Source organism: Anopheles stephensi, chromosome 3 (assembly GCF_013141755.1).
Source record: "Anopheles stephensi strain Indian chromosome 3, UCI_ANSTEP_V1.0, whole genome shotgun sequence".
Lineage (NCBI taxonomy): Eukaryota > Metazoa > Arthropoda > Insecta > Diptera > Culicidae > Anopheles > Anopheles stephensi.
Window position 1 is genome coordinate 32385548 of NC_050203.1, and position 18127 is coordinate 32403674.

The 18127-nt window shown below is 41.0% G+C and overlaps 2 protein-coding genes across 16 annotated transcripts in view; both read left to right on the forward strand.

Annotated features, from left to right (window-relative positions):
• LOC118509539 (thyrotroph embryonic factor) overlaps nucleotides 1-11054 on the forward strand; it is a 158757-nt gene extending 147703 nt beyond the window's left edge. For all 13 annotated transcript variants that reach the window (XM_036050284.1, XM_036050283.1, XM_036050272.1 and 10 more), the window contains one exon: nucleotides 53-11054. In XM_036050284.1, the coding sequence (XP_035906177.1) occupies nucleotides 53-139 (87 nt within the window). In that variant the 3' untranslated portion in view covers nucleotides 140-11054. The remainder of the gene's footprint in view (nucleotides 1-52) is intronic.
• Nucleotides 11055-11591: 537 nt separating this feature from the next.
• Nucleotides 11592-16780, forward strand: LOC118509541. 3 transcript variants are annotated; one of them, XM_036050286.1, is made up of 5 exons: nucleotides 11606-11951; nucleotides 14965-15105; nucleotides 15174-15250; nucleotides 15328-15472; nucleotides 15551-15753. In XM_036050286.1, the coding sequence occupies exons 2-5, from the start codon at nucleotides 15009-15011 to the stop codon at nucleotides 15661-15663; spliced, it is 432 nt and encodes a 143-aa protein (XP_035906179.1). In that variant the 5' UTR covers nucleotides 11606-11951; nucleotides 14965-15008; the 3' UTR covers nucleotides 15664-15753. The 3 variants fall into 3 exon arrangements, with proteins under 3 accessions (XP_035906180.1, XP_035906178.1, XP_035906179.1); XM_036050287.1 differs by lacking the exons at nucleotides 14965-15105; nucleotides 15174-15250; nucleotides 15328-15472; nucleotides 15551-15753 and adding exons at nucleotides 13879-14134; nucleotides 14225-14301; nucleotides 14426-14774 and having other exon boundaries at nucleotides 11592-11951; XM_036050285.1 differs by lacking the exons at nucleotides 14965-15105; nucleotides 15174-15250; nucleotides 15328-15472; nucleotides 15551-15753 and adding exons at nucleotides 15871-16024; nucleotides 16095-16331; nucleotides 16401-16780 and having other exon boundaries at nucleotides 11594-11951.
• Nucleotides 16781-18127: the final 1347 nt, after the last annotated feature.

The window sequence follows — 18127 nt, forward strand, 5'->3', positions numbered from 1 at the left end:
TTATTTTTGTTTTTTTTTTCTGTCACCTCATTCTCTCCGGTCCGGTAAGCAGAACATGAACCTACATCGAGAGGTGGAACAGCTGAAGCAGGAAAACATGGAGCTGCGCGCCCGGCTGTCCAAATACCAGGAGGTATAATCTTAGCCTAGCCCGATGCAACAATCCACGCTACTTCTACTTCTAGTACACAACACTACTGTTACCACTACGACTACTTTTATTTGCTACTATTGCTACGACTACTACTACCGCTACTACTATCGGTCGTGTCGTCCGAATGTCCGGACATTGCCGCTTGTACCATCACCGCTCATCTGCCACCATCAGCAAGACGAGCCGGGCACTATCAGTTATCGCCATCGCATTACACTCTGGTCTACCAAACGTTACCACCGATCACGCGGCAACAGCATGCAGCAGCAGCAGCAGCAAGCATCAGCATACCAGTAGCAGTGCTGCCTAGTGAAAGGCAGCTGTGCATCCGCAATCCTTTCTCCTTTCTTGGTACAAGACAGCAGCACCTAACACAGAACACGGAGGATTCATTGGGAGTGGGCAAAAGGGAAAGGAAAGCGGTCTGTGCGGACGAAATGGGATCCCTTTTTTTTGGAGGAAAGTCGACGACGAGCAACACACGGTGACTCTCTGCGCTTTAGAGGAGAGCATATGGCTACTATAGTTGTACGTTATGTTTCGTTCGGTTGTTACTACTATAGCTACCACGTAGACCGTTTAGGTTGACTAGTTGAACAGTTGAACCGTAGGACTAATAGACGGCCCGCCGTAAAGCTGGGTTCGAAAGGGAAGATCTAGACATCGTAGGACCGAGGACAGTCGATCGATTCTTAGAAACACTTCCATCTTTCGATGCAGCTTCAGAAGTTAGTGAATGATATTTGAGCGTAAGTCTAGAGCGAAACTGCAGCGTTAGATAAATTGTTATTATGGAACCAAACAGGAGGCGTATGTTACATAAAATATGATTCGAACTCACACTCTCCCCCATACTCAGAACGATGGATAAATAGCAACATACGAGAAACCTTCGTTAGGAGAGTATAAAACAAATACTTATTCAAAAAAGGGGATGAAAAAAAGGGATAATTTTGCTTGCGTGCGCGCACTAGATAACACAATAATAGCGCAGATTAAGCTGTTTGTTTGAGGTTTTAATTCAATTCTATTTTTCTGTTTTTCTTGAGTGCGATTCACACAGCTAGAGATAGGGTTTTTTGTTTTGTTGATTTCTTCCGTGTTTTCAAACTATTATGCTTGTGTCACACAAAACAAAAAAAACGGCGAAAAGCGTCGAGAAAGGTGTAGTTTTTAAATTAAATGCTGGATTTGTGCAATTGATAGCTTATACTGGCGCGAAACGGCGCTAAGAGCGGTAAGGATAAGGTTAAGGATAGTAGAGCCAGGGGTAGAGAACAACGTGAGCGAAGAGATCGTTATTCGAAACAGCCTAGAGTCAATTGTACCGTATTGGGTTGTAAGGTTTTCATGCGGACTTCTCGTTGCTTTAGATGTTCTTGTTTTGTTTTTCATGCACACACAAAGGCGTTTTGTTTTACGTGAAGGAATTGTGCGGCTCGATTTGTTAAACCACAAGACGCTAGACAAGAAGCAGAGGATCTAGTGACAGCGCTCCCTGACTCGGTAGCTAAAGCATCCCTTTTTTCAGCAACAGTTTGTACGCTGTATGTTGATAACAAGAACGACGACGACGTAGGGCTGTGAGTTTATCAAAACAATTGGACAAACAAGCAAACCATCAAGACTTATCACCTGATAAGGTCCCATCCCTATACCCTCATCGATTAGAAGCTGAACGGAAAATACATTAAACTCCTTACCAGCAAACAAGGATAATGGTTGAATTTAATGTTTAAATTCATACACCTAAGCCTTAGATAAATGGTTCGTCCTCGTATCCGGTAGAGATATCCACACGTGGCACATGGTGCAGCTAACCGAGGTACGGTACGGAGGCTCATTAAAAAAAATATGGATATTAAAGGCACTTGCGAGTGTAGACGTTGGACGAAAAGAAGAATGCCTTTGGAATTATCTTCCACCAACCCATACCGATCGATCGGCTGTTTTGATCGACCGGGCTGTGCCTGGTTGGGCATGATCCTAATGTACAAAGCACATCGCGATGCAAACGACGCGAATCCTTGAAAATCCTTGTGAAACATCTTTTGACGGAACTCTTCTGTACTTGCCCTCTACTTTCTCAACTTTCGATGCTCTTGGAAGTGTCCAGGAAGCAGCTAGAGAAGCCTCTTTCGTCTTGAAAAAATTGAAGATCGCTCGACTACTACTATCCTGTCAAATCGCCTGACTCAACCACTTTTCCGACCACTCACACCTATACCCATCAGCGTGTTCTAGCGTTTGCTGTCCCGTGTTTTCATCCGTGTGTAACGGGCTGGAATAGTATATCGATAGAGTAGTTGCAGAGAGATGCTATATGCAGAGAAGCGGGGTGTAGTAGAATACTGTTGGATAATAATTGTTACCGAGTTATACAAAACTTACAATGTCTTTGGTTTCTAGTTATCGTTAATGCCCGTGCCCGTTAGTAACGCGGCGAGGGTCCCATCCGTTTGGTCATATGTTTGGTGGTAAGTTAGGATAGTGGACAGACAAACAGGCAAGCAAGTTAGGGCAACCGGCCGTGTAGTGAGCATCGTAGTGCTGCATGCAACAGTAGTCGAATGCCGGCAGTGTAGGCAGAAGGGAAAGGAATTATCTTTAAAACAAAACCCCCCGTTGACATAAATGACAAATTACGATGAATAGTAGCGCGTAGTGGAGGCAACCTTTTTCGGCCTTACGCCGGCCTTTTGTACATACGTTCGAACGTTGAAGTTATACTGTAACGCATTAGTAACACTGTGTCTAGCCAGAAAAGCAAATTCGCTCCGATAGCCTCCGACAGAAACCAAACAAAGATTGGCGATTGTTTTTTTCTCGAACAGGGGAAATGAGTGCTGCTGCTGTACTGTTCTTGAGTCCGAATGGCAGGCGCCTCAACCGGCGATAGCTCGTCTAGGGGTGTCCTCTGTGTCTCTGTGTCCTTTTTTTCTCCTGCTCTACGATGCATCCAATCTGGACCTGCTGACTACTGGTCCGGAGTCGGAGTAATGCAAGCAATGATTAGGCTGTGTGTTTCCCCGTTAAGATGGATGGCCGCTTACAACAAAAAAAAAAAAGAATTCAACGCAGCTTGATGAGTTACCGTGACCTGTCACCAACAAGAAAGACACACTCGTTAGTAACCGGTAGCCGAATGAGATGGATTCGGTACCGCCAGTGCACCGTAGTAACTGTAGCGTTTCGTTTCTGCTTGATGAGCGGGTTGATATCGCGATCCTTTAGCCGACCCACCCACTGATTCGGTACTTGAGGCAGCGCAATAGTAGTATATACAAGGCAAAGCAAAGAGGATAAATGGTTCCGGTAGATTGGGAGTGGAAGTGTAGCGCTGTAAGCCCCGGGAAATAGGCAGAAGATGAACAGTTAGTAAATCACAAAACAAACATCGTATGCGAAAGCAAAGCAAAGCAAAAAGAGAGAGAGAAAGAGAAAGAGAAAAAAGAGAATGAAAAATTAAACAAAAAAAAAGAAGAGAGAAGAAGAAGGAAAACGATGAACACGAGAGCAAAAAACAATTAGTAGTCTGATGCAATTGTAGTGATAGTAACATTTAGTAAGTGACACAAGGCGATAAATATGTAGTTTGATAAGTGAACGCGAAACGGAAAAAAGCAAACAAACAAAACAAAGCAAAAGCAAAACTACCAAGTTACAAAGAATGTTTAAAAAAAAAACAAGCCAGCAAGCAAGCATATAAGTAAACAAAACTACAAAATAATGGAACGGGAAAGGTTAAGGAAAGGTTGAGGAAAGAAGGTAGAGCAAAAGTAAAGTGCAGTAGAGAAAGTTAAAGTTGGTGTGATGCTGACCGAAGTCTGTTGAGGGGATGTTGTGTGTTGTAAAAGAAGAGTTGAAGATCACAAATGAAAGGACAAAATGGCGGTGGTAGGTGCTCTGGAAGACGCTCAGTAAGACGTAAAGTGCCGTTTGTTAAACTTTTTTGCGCACACCTGAGCAAACACCCCCTCCCCCCCCCCGCATCCCTCGTTCGTCCCCGCCTAACCCCACCCACTAATTACATTACACAAAACTGTCCGATGAGTAGTGAAAAATAAGAAAAAAAATATTAGAGAAAGCTTATAAAAAAACACACACACAAAAGAAATCAAACTAGAGTATAATAATTTGGTTGGAAAATTAGAAGATTATGCAGAGCAGGGCAATAACACAGGGCACGAGCGTTAGTAGCAAGTTACCACCGGACTCTCACACAGCTATTCTCAGCTCCAGCGCCTACTCTGTCTCAGGACTTTTCGCTCCGTAATGGTGGTAGTATGCTGTTTTGCTGTTTGTTCCATTTGTTTGTTTCTTTTTTGTCTGTTTCCATGGCAGCTTTTCATTATCAACTTTCGGTTTTTTCTTTGTACATAGTACTCTTGTTTTCTTCCCCTTTGCAAGCAAGCGATTCTTTTCCGTTTTTTTTGCCTTCCTGTTTTCTCTATAGTGTTAGTAATAGTTTTGTTTGAAACCTTGTTGTTGAATCGTTTTTGTGATTGATTCTTGCGGTTTTCTCACTCACTCCCTTCTATTCGCAACCTTGTTGTAAGGTCTAATGCTGCCAAGTGCTGCTTACAGTTAAGCGCACCGGGGGGGACAACATTAGTGCAGACAACAGGCAAACCAAGTTAGTGAAGCACATCACCACTAAACACATACACTGCTAGAAAAAGGGATGAAATTAGCACACACCCACATACCTGCGCACCTAGTTATGACTTCACACCCGGGAAGATAAGGAAGATTATTAGTAAGAAAGTTGTTCGCTGGTAAGGTAAGAAATAATCCAAGAAGTTGGTGTAGAAAAGGGGGAAATCACAAGAGCGATGAAAGAAAGTCGAGATGTAGAACAAAACAACAGCAACAACAAAACAAATCAAACAAAAAAGTGTAGAAAGTAAACAATAATCGAACACACACACACCCACACCCTCTAGGTAAGCGTTTTTTTGTCGTTTTGTTTGTTTTTTCGTTTTTTAATTGTTATTACTTATTAGTAGGCAGCTTTACAATTAATTAGGAATGGTTAAAAAGAAAACTTCTTCTACCTTTCTTCTACTACCCCCTCTTTAGTTTAGTTTCTCCCTCCTTTGCTTCTCTATTAGGTTTGTAAGGCTTTGTTTCCCTTTTTTCTCAGTTTGTTTCCTTCGTTTAAGTTTTTTGGTTTGTTTTTCTCTCACCAGTTTAGGACATCGTTTCGTTTACACTTCTTAAACGCTTTGGCACCGACGGTTTTTTGACTTTTGATAAGTTTTTTTGTTAAATAGTAACACCAAAAAGGTCTCTATGTCTGGGGTTTGTTTGAATTTAACATATCCCCCCGTTACATTATGTTGAAAAGGAAGCGTTAAACATTGATAAGGCTAAATTTAGAACAAAAAAAAACAGTTACCCTTTAGTATACTTTGTATTTTCTCTTTTCACTCTTTTCTCTACTTAATCTTTTACCTCCTTCTTAACTGTCTAAATCCTTAATCTTGCTGTCTCTACTTGTACATGTTGTTAAATGTAGTCAATCGTTTGCTTTCCCCCTCTTTTGTTGGTTTTTTGTTTTGTTTTTGTGAATATATGTATCGGTTTAGTGCTTAGTGCTGTTTTGGTTTCAGTTGTCCTTTCTCTTCTTACAACTCTCTTTTCTTCCTTCTTTATATGATACACACACTTCACCTTTGCTCGTTTGTGTTGGTTTTTTTATGGTTTGTGGCACGAAAACAATAGCAGGAAGAAAATCTTTCTTTCCCATAAGCATAGCAAAAAAATACCCACAAAATATTAGAATGAACTTAAAAAGAAGCTGAGGGAATAATTTATATAGAAAATAGCAACAAAAAATGGCCGCTTGTCAAAACAAAAAACGGAAAACATACTCACAGAAAAGAAAGCCAGATAAAATAGAGGAAGGTTGGCAAAGACAGAGCCGGGTGAGGTAGAGATAGCGCTAAGGCCAGGCGTGGAAAATAAGACGAAACTTACGAGCATTCACCCATTGTTTCTAATTTTACTAACCTTTAAGAAATGTTGTGTTTGTCTACTTTTCCCCTCCCTCCTCGATTCTACTATCATTATCTATCTACGATACGTACAAACACACCCACACACACACACATTCTATTTCTCTCTCACTTCGAAACACACACACACGCATACTGTTGCATACCTAGAAAGAGTCACTGCAAAGTAAAAAAGAAAGAGCAGAAACAAAACACAACCCAGAAATGGAAAACTGATTAAGGGAAATGGAAAACAAAACAAAACAAAACAAATATATACAATAAACGGGACGTGAACGCGCGCGCCCTGTTGTCATCAGTTACGATTATAGTTATTATAATTAATTATATTAATATTATTATTATTATTACTTTCTAGTGAATGAATAACGGATTTTTTCTTTTTCTTTTGTCGAAAAGAGATCAATAAAACTGTAAGCATAGTTAAATGTGATTTGTTTTACTTTTAGTTGCTGCTGTGTTTGTTTGGTTCGTTCCGGGCCTTTTGTGGGCTTTTGTTGTTTTTGTTACGGATTAGTTTTGAAGTTTTTCGAAACTTTTTCAGGTATTTTTGGTATCGTTCCGAGAGCTTTTAACAGGTTCCCATACATAAATTTTTTTATGTTTCCCAAATTATTTTCAAATCGGTTTTGTTATAACTTTTTATTCGTTTAGATAGAACTATCACCTTACTATGGTTTCAATTGGTGTTTTTCCCTGCTTGGCCAAACGATCTCTTACTCTTAGGTCATGCCTGCCATTTCTAGCTTGCTAATGATGGTGATGTCGGTCCGGATGGGATATGAACTCCGGTTCTGCCGTATGAAGACCGGCGCCATTCTTGCCTCGATCACCGCCATTTTGCCACTCCTTTTTGTTTTATTATATTTGAATTGAGACTATGGATAATCTTGTGTTCCATGAATTCTAGAAATTCGTTTTAGTTGAACTAAATCTCACAAATATTTTGGAAAAATCAGTAAAAATGTTTTTTTTTGCTATCATCGAGATGTTTCAAAGACTTATTTAATTTTTGAAAATTATAAAAAAGAAATCTCAAACAACTGTGAGAGGAAAATAAAAATACATGAGAATCCGTCTAAAAACCTGGGAACGAAACCAAATCATGGAAAGGTGTCAACTTAGCTTCGAAATACCCTGTAACCACATTTTTCAAAACAAAAAAGGATTTTATGTACTTCTTTTCATTTTTCGTTTAACGATACATCCTGGCACAGGATGTTGCCGCCCACGGTAAGGCTGGGCGTCCTCCGAATCCTAATACAATTATTAAACGGAATACAGGTAGTACAGACAAAAACAAGTAGTAAAAAAAAAAAATATTCTAGTTGTAAATCCCTAGCTCCATCTCCTCCCAACCCTTTAACTTAAGCCCCTACCTAATGATAGTTCCCCTTTCCACGCGAACACAACACAGAGACTCACCGAACTATATACATCTAGCAAAAAGCACTAACACCCCGTTTTAGTGGATTATATTTAGCGTCTATAGCAAGTTTATACAGAAGCATTATTAAATGGTAGTGAATAGTGTGATTGTAGTGCGAAGAGCAAACGGTTTACCAGCCGCTTTTCTAGGTGAGCGAATCCAACATGCAACAGTAGTCGTTCTTGATAGCCGGAAGCAGAGCTGGCATAATTAGTTTTCCCAATTCTTCACTCCCTTTTTTGTTTTGCCTACCATCCTCACGATAATATTGACCGTCCTGAGCATAAAAACAGAAACAATAAAGTTACATCTCTCCATTGCGAAAACAAAAGGCTCCTGCCCCAAACATTTCTATCCTTTACACACACACACACACACACAAGAAGGCGAATCAAAATTGGTCCTTTTAATAGAGAAATAAAATAAGTAAACCACATGTTAAATCGATTTTTACTAAGCGCAGCTGCAACTGCTAGTGCTAGCAAAAGATGGAAGAAAACACCCGGCTCGGGTGCGTTGCTGACAAACATTACACAACAATACTTGGTAGTGAAGTTTAAACGAAACCGTAACGCTTACAATGCAAAATAAAATGTTACAGCAAGTAAAAAAAAAAAACATAACAAACGTTAAGCTGACCGAGTGTCAGTGTGACTTGGGGAAGCTGATTGATAATTGAGTAAAATAAAGAAAAATTAGACAAAACAACAAGCAACCAAGGTTTAATCCACTGACGCTAAAGAAGGTAGCGAACTTGGTAGCTGTAGTGTTAGAAGTTATAGCAGTAGTAGTAGTAGTAGTGGTAGTAGTAGTAACAGGTAGTTTTTGGCTTTAGTTGTAGTAGTCGAAGGTTAGTATCTTGAGTAGCAATTTAACTAGTTTTAGATTGATTAGAGCTAAAACAGGAAAGAATTCTGTATTGGTTTATCTTTTACCCGTTTGTTTGGTGATTTGGTCTTCCGGAACCATTTGGAGTACATGTTGAATAATGTTGAATATATTTATATGTTTGTGTCTTTTTTATTTAATTTGGTTGAGAAAGCTGTTCTTTTATAATTTTTACTCACTTTTTAATTTTTTGTATAATTTTATTTAAAGTTTCATAAATTAAGAAAACCTATATAATTTTTATTCGTTTTCATATATTTTCGAAAACAAAAATCCATTATAGAAAATTGAAAAATCCAAACTGCAACACGTAAATTATAAACCGTAAACCGTGCAGCTAGCGAGACTGAATCAAACAGTGAAAGTTTGAAGGAAGCAAACGAAACAAATAAAATACGAGAAGAAAACAAAAACTGTAAACATCACAAACAAGTTTATCCGTTTGTGCCAGGCATGCAATACCAGGTGTTAACGTGTGTAAGTGTGTAAGTTCGTTGTTTTCATGTGACAGTGTGCTTGATGTCGGATGCGTTGAAGTGAGCAAAGCATTGAGCTGGGAAGCTTGTGCGTAAAGATACAGAACACTAGAACATAAAACGATAAAACAGGTCCAGAGAATTTCAGTTAATATTTGCAGAAAAAAAACCAACAATAGACCGACCGGATGCAGAGGAAGTATATGTATAGTACATTAGCCTGCCAATAAGAGTATATTACCAAAACGGAGAACAGGGAACGACTCAACGTGTGCATCCGTGAGAACGTAAACGGTGTTGTTACTAGGTATAATACGGATATCAACCAATCACGCTTGCCGGGTTGGACCTTGCAATCAATTCAACAGAGAAAATCGGTAACCCATTAATTCATCAAACCGACAAAAAAAATGAATGTGAAAATCAGCCTTGCTGCTAAAACGAAAAAAGGCGAAAACAATTTTATTTTATTCTATTCATTTACTGGTTTCCGTGGTGGATAAGTATTTTGTGCGAGAATAATAAGAACTAAAAGTGCCTCATCATCATCAGCAAAAAAAAAAAAACAGTAAAAACAACCGAACAAACAGTTTGTCAACAGTAACTGTACGGAAAGATCAAATTAAAGACGGACAAGAAAAAAAATATGAAGAAGAGAAAGCAAACAAAAGTAAAACCATAAAGATGAGCAACAACTAAACAAGCGCAAAAATACAGCAAAAAAAGAAGAAAGTAAGCAGATTACATAAATGTTCACAAAAAAACAAAACGAACAAATCTTAATAAGAAAACCCCCAATTATGAATTGTTGAACGTAAGCAAAACAGCCGTGTATAGCGAGAGGAAATTAATGTCAATAAGAACGAAACCAACAAGACATGGTTAAAACGCAACCATTAGTTTAGTGTATTTGTGTGATTCGTTTCGCGTTTTGCTGTTGCATCAAAGCTCTACAAAACCTATCAAAACCTTCATCTCACTGTACTAGCTGTAAGATTGAGCTGTAGGGCGCAAGCTGGTTTGAAGAATTGCTTTGCGGGACGAGAATAGCAGAAACTTGTTTTAGACTAACATTTTTGTTTACTAATTTTCTAACGATAATTTCCTTTAAATGGCAACAAGCTCGTAGATGTTTGCATGTTTCTGCTTCCATCAGCAGTACTAGAATGTGAAGCTATAGCGCTATAATACTCAGCATCATTCAACACACACTAACCTGATAAATAGAGTAACGCATCAAGGCATAGAAATTTTATCTCAGTAACCATCTGACCGGCAAGGAAACACAGATGGACGGAAAAGTATCATCCAGCACTTTAAAACCACCAACCAACATAACATGCAGCTGCAGAGAAGTATAGCGAACCGTAGCGAATATTGAGTAGAGAGCGAAAACCGGCTGGTGTACATTACAACTGAGCTCATTGAACAGAGATAGAAGTTTATTAGCGTATATACAGCGGGTTGATTAATCGATACACAAAACAACAACAACAACGGTGGTACAATGTTAGGAATTAACGTAAGTCTAATACATAGAGCTATAAAGTTGCGCGCTTCGATGCGCTCGTCATACCACTGACAAATGCATCGGGGAGAATAAGGAAAAAGGAAACACAAGTTTACAAATCCAATGCAACATATTTTATGAGTCATTACATTATATGGCTCCGTTATTGACGATGTCCTAGACCTAAAGTGTAGAAACGCTTGTACGCTTAACTTACAAACACACACACACCGACTCAGACACAGGCACAGGTGGTAAGCAAGTGATGTGCTGTTGCATAAAAGGAAAAATGAAAACTCCGAAGAAAAACGGTGAATTGAAAGAGCAAACTGATGTCTTGAAGTGATAAAAACAAGCTAAGGTACCCAACTCACCTAACCCAAAACCCAAGTAGTGAAAACGGAAGCTAAAACCCAGACAGATCAGATGCTAGGAGAAGGAGTGTGTTGAAGGTGCGACGAGTACATGGACGAGCACGACAAGCGACACGAAACCTGAATTAGAAGAAGTAAAAGTAAAAGGCGTAGCGAAACTGCACAAACCCGGTAAAACGGTAAAGTAACTTAATCCCAGCAAAGAACAAAGCGAATATTAAAAAAAGAAAACTTAAAATAAAAATCAAACAACCCCGAAGCAACACCGCACATACATAAAAAGGAAGACGAGGAAAAGGAGCAACATTAAAGATTGCAAATTTACAACAAAACACAATTTAAATATACAAAATGGTGGAATAAAAGACACATGAACAAAAGGATTGTCGAAGGCAGGTGAACAGTATGGCGCGTTGATCGTAACCATGGCTACCATTAAATCCCGGATACACACAAACACACCCTCACCAACAGACACGCACTCAACAACGCTACTCGAAGGAATGGTGGACGGCAAAAAGCAAACAACCCAAAGTCATGGAATATGTAATATTTTGTGATGATATTATTAAAAAACTATTATTATTATTGAATAAAAATAATCGTTTGAAACAAACCGCGTTGCATGCAGTCGTTCCATTCATTTTGTGTGCAATGGCATGCAAGTCACCCATGGTGGATCTCACTGCGCAGCGGACGCGAGTGACCACGGGCACTCACCTAGAACAACAACATCGTTTGACAGCTGCGGAACAGTGCTTCGTGAGCGGTTGCGCATCGCGCATCAGAATAGCAGGCTGCGTGTGTGTGCTCTCCAGTGACGGTGCTGGTGGCGTGAAGCGAAGGTGGCGATTGTTTTCACACTGTTTCGGTGTGTGTTCCAAGTATGGAAAATTGTGCCGTGTAGGAACTCCGCGGTGGACAATTTTCACACTCGCTTGAACCATGGTTTGGAAAGTGAACTAACGCGTAACGCAATAAAACAATACGGCTAATTCTGCTGTCCGCTGTCGTGCGTGGGCCGAGCCCAACATTGAATGCTGCCGCACACCCGCTTCGTCATCTCATCATCAGTAGCACCTGTAGCGTTCCATTCGCTGGTAAGTTTCCACGTTGACCTGTGTGTTCTGTTGCCGTCCGGCTGTACAGAACTGTTTGCTTGGGCGTAGGTTGTAATGGGAAAGTCGTGTGAAAATGTCCACTGCAACGATATCGCGTTTCATGATCGTTCGCTGGTGCTGCTGCTGCTGGATGATGCAAGTTTATTTTTAACTATCCACACTGCACACACCCGTTCTTGGCCATGTGGAAGATGTTGTTTTTTGTGTGTAAGTGTTTGTGCGTCCAGGGCGGCCGGTTAATGTTGTGGTGCATTATTGAGTGCGAAACATTATAGTTTCTAACGATTGTACTGCAGATGTTGCGTTTCCCATGCAAACAAGTACTTTTTCATCTTTAAAAATGCATCACTCGAGGGATCCAGCTGGATCTCAGCCCTGATTCCAACGCAATCGTTTAAGTAGGCCATGTAAACAAAGCGGACGGCGAGCACAGTGTGGTGCGAAAAAAAAAAACGTTTCAGAAGAGATATCAGATCACGTTTGTTTGTAAAAGATAACCATTCTTTTATTTGCCATAATATTTTCTGAAAATCAATTGCAAGGCAGACATCAGTACCGAATACCGTCACCTCCTAGCTACGTGTCAAATTGCTTCAAGACAACCAACAACTAAGGCCAATACCTTGTAGAGCTTTGAAAAATAGTAATATTGATCAGCGCTAATGCTGGGGTCTGCGATGAGCCAAAGCAGATTTTTGAATGTGTTTTTTTTATGTGCAGCAAATCTACCAGAGGTTCTTCAGATCGTCACCATCAGGCTTATTTCAACGATGCTCTAAAAATGGAAACCAAACATTTTATGGAATAATAACTGTAGGAAGTTTACATCGTCTCTATTTGAATTTTTCACAGTTATTTAGCAGTATGTAGAGACTCATTAAGTTTTAAGCTTATTTAAACTCAGCTCTTGTTTTTGAATGCTGCGGAATGAGTAGACCAGTTTTTGCTCAACTTTTGCTTATTTTTTCTATTGTTTAGCAGGAACTGGCTAATATTTTCCGTGTGTTAATTTTATACGTTTAACATTTTAAAGAGGAAAAAATAAGTACAGAATTACAACCACGAAGCTCCTAATGCCGTTCACATGGCTAGTAGAAACGTTGAGGTTGAGGTGAATGATCCGTGCTGCTTTATACTACAGCTAAGTTGTAACGTCCATCAATTAGAAAAAAAAACCTTATAACTACACAAACGATTAAATATTCACTTTTAACGAAACTCTGCCCACGATCCGGCACGGTTGTGTTTTGACGATGGAGGTTTTAATTCCTGCCGGGCCTATCCATTGAAGGTAGGATCTGCAAATGGTTGGGCAAGGTATATTGAATTTGTACCATCTGTTTACACAAGGAACACGATGACCCAGTGCAATGTAAAGGGCGAAAGTATTCTAAATCTAGTTGAAGAATTATATATTCTATGGTTTAGTTAAAATTTCACAAAAAACTGTATTCTTCTCCTGTTGAAAAACTGTTTTTTATGGAAATATTTGCTAGAATAAAATAAACTCATCGCACCAGAGAATCGAGAGAAATCAATTTAAACTTTTAATACTCATCGTTACAATTTGATGTAAACAAGTCACACACTGTATATGATTTTGACACATCCCAACATCAACAACAAACCGCGCTCACGCTCACGTCACTCACCGCAACGCATGTGCTCACCACTCGTGCGCAGTACGCAAAACGCGCGGAGACTCTCATTTTCCTTTCACGGGCCAAACAGCAAATGGTGCGTGAAGGAAAAGGATCCGTGTTTTTCCGCGACCACCTTTCTTTCGGTACGCACCATCCACACGGTGTTTGTCATTAAACAGAAAAGCTGTACCCTTTGTGTTCCGTGTCCCAACTGTGTACATCTGCGTGTTTTGCGTTGTCAATTAAACGCCTCTGTCCGGTAGCTCGAACGTGCAATCTGATTAGTGAAAGCCCCCTTTTTGGCGAGGGGGTATGGTTTGGTGAGGTGTTTCCCTATCCCCGGCAAAAGGTAGCCGACGGTTTGCGTTTCGGAAAAGTACCAAGCGGCTCCATCCGACCTGCACACCATGTCCACCAACCGGATACACAAGGTGTTCCTGTACAGCTTGGCCATCTCGCTCATAGCCATCTTCATAACGCTCGCCAGCAAAGTGTTCCCGATCGCCAACCTGCCCCTTAGTAAGTAGAGCCATTGTTCCCAACCTTCACCATCCTCATCTGGCGCCAGCAGCTAATTATTTGTCGCATTTTGGGTATTATTTGTTTCAGGCACGAACCTAATCATCGTTGGCACCTGTCTAGCAAACTTTGCTTCCGTCGTTGCGCTAATTGTTGGCATAGTAACGGTAGGTAACGCACGCACCACCGAAGCGCCACAGGTGGTAACGCCTGGTAACGCTTCGGTACCTTCGATGCGAGTCAGTATCGAACGCTCATAATCATCTCCCGGTGTCGTTTTCGATTTTCCAGCGCCGACCACGATTGGTGAAGATCGTTAAAATCTTTAGCTACGTACAGCTGGGTGCTATTTTCGTACTGATCTGCCTTGCGGCGGCCCTGCTGTACTTCGTGAAGGTAGACGTAGAGCACACGGTGGAGCCGGTAGTGCGCCAGAAATCGTGACAGAGTCGTTGACCGATGCTGGGGGTGATGAGCTATGGGACGTGCGCAGCTGACGACGACGACAAAAACCGGCGATCGGAATCGAAGCGTACTGGTGTGGGGACGCAGTTTGTATAAATACCTATGCTTAATGGACGTGGCAATAAATAATATTTCCATGGCAGATTGATGATGTGAATGTCGTGGCACTGTTGTACGAGCGCTGTTGTTTTTTTTAGCCTCTGTTAGAATTATGGTTATTATTGTATTCCTTTTCACCTGCTTACCACGTTTGCATTTCGTTGAGTGACAGAATGTCCAGGTGCTATATCCCTATATTGTAGTTCCATTCGACGGTACCTTAGCATGCTGATGTCAATAGCCCACATTTCTTGTGCTTGTTGTAGGATCACACCAGCGAGGAAGTCGGCGCGAGACAGCAAACTTCACCATGATGTACAAAATACTTTGCGTGCTGGTCGCTACGGCCAACCTGGCCATGATGGCCTACACGTTGTATTCGATCTTGCACCTGATGGACGATCAACGTAAGTCTGCCCGATCGGCTGAATGATCTCTTGACATCTAACACTTTCAATTGCCCGATCTCTTTTAGCGCTGCTCGAAATATTCATCTCACCCTGTCTGGCCAACATGGTACTGGCCGTACTGCTATTAATAGGAATTGCGACGGTAAACAACCTTCAGGACGATTCGCAACAGGACAAGACTTTTAATCAGGATCTCTTTTTGTGCATGTGCCATTGCAGGAAGAGCTCTCTCTCATACGGCTGTTTAAAATATTTCTCTATGCCCAGCTCGTCGTTGCGCTGATGATGGTCGTTTATGGGCACCGGTTTTTCGAAATTATTAAAATGCCGGTCCTGGTGAAGTTGAGCTTTGGCATCATGTTCTGTACGTGCGAAAGTGTGCGCCGTTATTCTTATGCTTGAATCATTTTAACCAAACCCATTCGTCTTGCAATCGTTTTAGTTGTCTGTGGTGTGGAGCTCGTCATCCTGTCGGCCACCATCGAATCTCTGCGCAAGAAACTCAACCCATCCGAAGGTTTCGTAGTGTACATGCCCGTGGCACAATCGGTCTAAGCGTTCGTGTAGTGTGTAATAATAGGACGGTGCTTTTAACTCAAATGTTTTAAATAAAATTAAAAAAACTCCTGATGTAGAAACAATAAAGCGTGAGCCTTTTTGAATAGTCTTAGTCTTCAAGGAAGGAACGAAATGGAGGGACGATTTCGGGTGTTGCTTTGTTTTATGTTCGTTCATTGACACCAGCTCATTTCTTTTACACAGTGCCACTAGAAGTGCCTTGAGAAAACAGTGCCACGCCCGTGAACGATGCTGACGAATCGAGCGTTCCGTATCCTTACCTACCTGTTCGGTAGTATAAACATTTTCTTCGTACTGGTCATACTGAGCATGGGAGCTGAGCAGTTGCTGATTAGCTGTAAGTGTTTCCTTCTTTTTGGTACTCCTCTGGGGTGTGATTCTAACGATCTTTTATCCTATCTCCACAGGGCGAACAGCTATATACGAGCTCGTGATACCGTGTGCCTTAAACATCTTCTTCGCAATGTGCTGGATGATCGGTGCGCAGCTGTGGCGGCCGGGTCTGATCGCCATGTTTAAGTACTTCTCCTACCTGCAGATGTCGCTGATCGCTGCCGTCATCCTCTATTCGGCGTACTACAGCTACGCCAAAGGACTTACCTCCAATCTGCTTACCGTGATGTCTCTACTAACTTCCTTGTTTTGTATGTAAAGGTGCCCGCCCCATCAATTGAACCATCGCGTGACTCAAACACGTTTGCATCTTCCCACAGTCCTCTGCCTGATGGAAGTGCTCATAGCGATTGGGACGGAACGAGCCATAGCGAAGGAACGGAACGTTTTGCGGCTCGTACACACTGGCCAGGAAATGTCCGACTGGAGTCATACTTAGTGAGGAGGGGAAGACAAACCAAGCGCACACCAGATCCTTGCGAAACGCAAAAAAGCCTTCTAAAGTGTAATTGTAACAAGCTTTAAGCTATTCAGATGGCCTTATAGCTATGCTCCAAAGCAAAAGCGTCTATGTGTTGTAGGTTCGCAAATGTTGTTAGCCAAAATACCTCCAGTTTAAACAAACTGTCACTCGCTGTAAGTACTGTACGTGTTTACGATATTAATAAAGATTCTATCGCGCAAGATGATTGTAGCTTAACGAAAAGGGGTTTCACTTGCGGACGCGTGGTGCGTTGTTTGCTCGAATCGTGTGGTGTTGCCTAGCAACGATGTTACCGTTGGACGAAGGTCTTTGAAGCTGACTTCATCAAACCTTAACACTGTCACCGAGAACCAAAAACCTCCATTTTCCAGCCAATTGGGTTACATAGTTAAGCAACAACTTTGGGGCCTCCAATATGCTAATAAAAATTTGAGTTAACGTTTTTACTTTCCATAATTGAGAATATTATCTCAACTCCAATCCATTTTCATTTCATGGGTTTTCCTTTTGATTTTTTTTTTCATCATAATGGAATAACTTGAAAAATAATTATTTAATTACATGCAATATAATCACGAGTTTTTCAGAACTTAAATACATGCATGTTATAAATAACAAGTATCTTAATTTTAATAAACACCGTTACAGAAGATCCGAAGTTTAATATACTTAAAAAAAGGTCGCCATTTCTGGCTTTCTGTGACTTGATTTTAAACAGAAGGTATGTAGTCGGCCCTGCATACGAGGAGGCGAACTGGATGGAATTTGAACCCCGGTCCTCCAGTGCTGGTGATTTTCTTTGAATCAAATAAATATTTTCGTAAAATTTAGTTGAAGAAAAAACTGCTAGAAAATTTATATAATACAGGGTTTTTCAGTTGATAAGGCAATAGCATCCATTTTTGATGCAAGTTCCTTCGATGAAATGGCAAACAAAGCTAGTTGATATGGTAACGGCTTCGGATGGTAGGGAAATCAAATACCTTTTATTGTGATGTCCTCAGATGATATTGTCATAGTAGACGTTGATATTGCATGCACTTACTGAAAGGACGTGTACAATATCAACGGCTACTATGAGAATATCATCTGAGGACATCACAATAAAAGATATTTGATTTCCCTGTCATCTGAAACCGGTACAATATCAACTAGCTTTGTTAGTTCGGTAACGAGCCGTTGTTGAACCGACCACGCGAAGGAATGGTCGATTCGGAGATCTCCGCGCAGATTCCTGGCCTTGTTAGAGTTGCTTGAATCTGGCGGCTAACCTTTTTTCCTGGATAACCAAGAGAAGTTTTTAGCGGCGGACTCGCACTTCACTAACTCGGTGTGGACAACGGGAATGCCGTAGCTCGATCAGACGATTAACCTTTTTTCCTGGATAACCAGGAGAAGTATCTAACCGTGGTTCTTGCTTAGCTTAATTTCGCCTAATTCTTCCGACGGAGTGGGGAGACACGAAAGTGCGGGACCAACATCCGGAGGGAAGGCAACGGTGAAACTTTCCCGGATCTGTAAAAGAAACCCTACTAAGGAAACGCACAAGCTTCTCCGTTCAGG

Excerpts from the sequence above, each read along its gene's own strand:
- LOC118509541 (XM_036050285.1), top strand. The coding sequence starts at position 15,916 with ATGCTGACGAATCGAGCGTTCCGTATCCTTACCTACCTGTTCGGTAGT. Across the intron at positions 16,025-16,094 it reads TGAGCAGTTGCTGATTAGCT|GGCGAACAGCTATATACGAG; the intron begins GTAAGTGTTTCC and ends CTATCTCCACAG. Across the intron at positions 16,332-16,400 it reads TCTACTAACTTCCTTGTTTT|TCCTCTGCCTGATGGAAGTG; the intron begins GTATGTAAAGGT and ends ATCTTCCCACAG.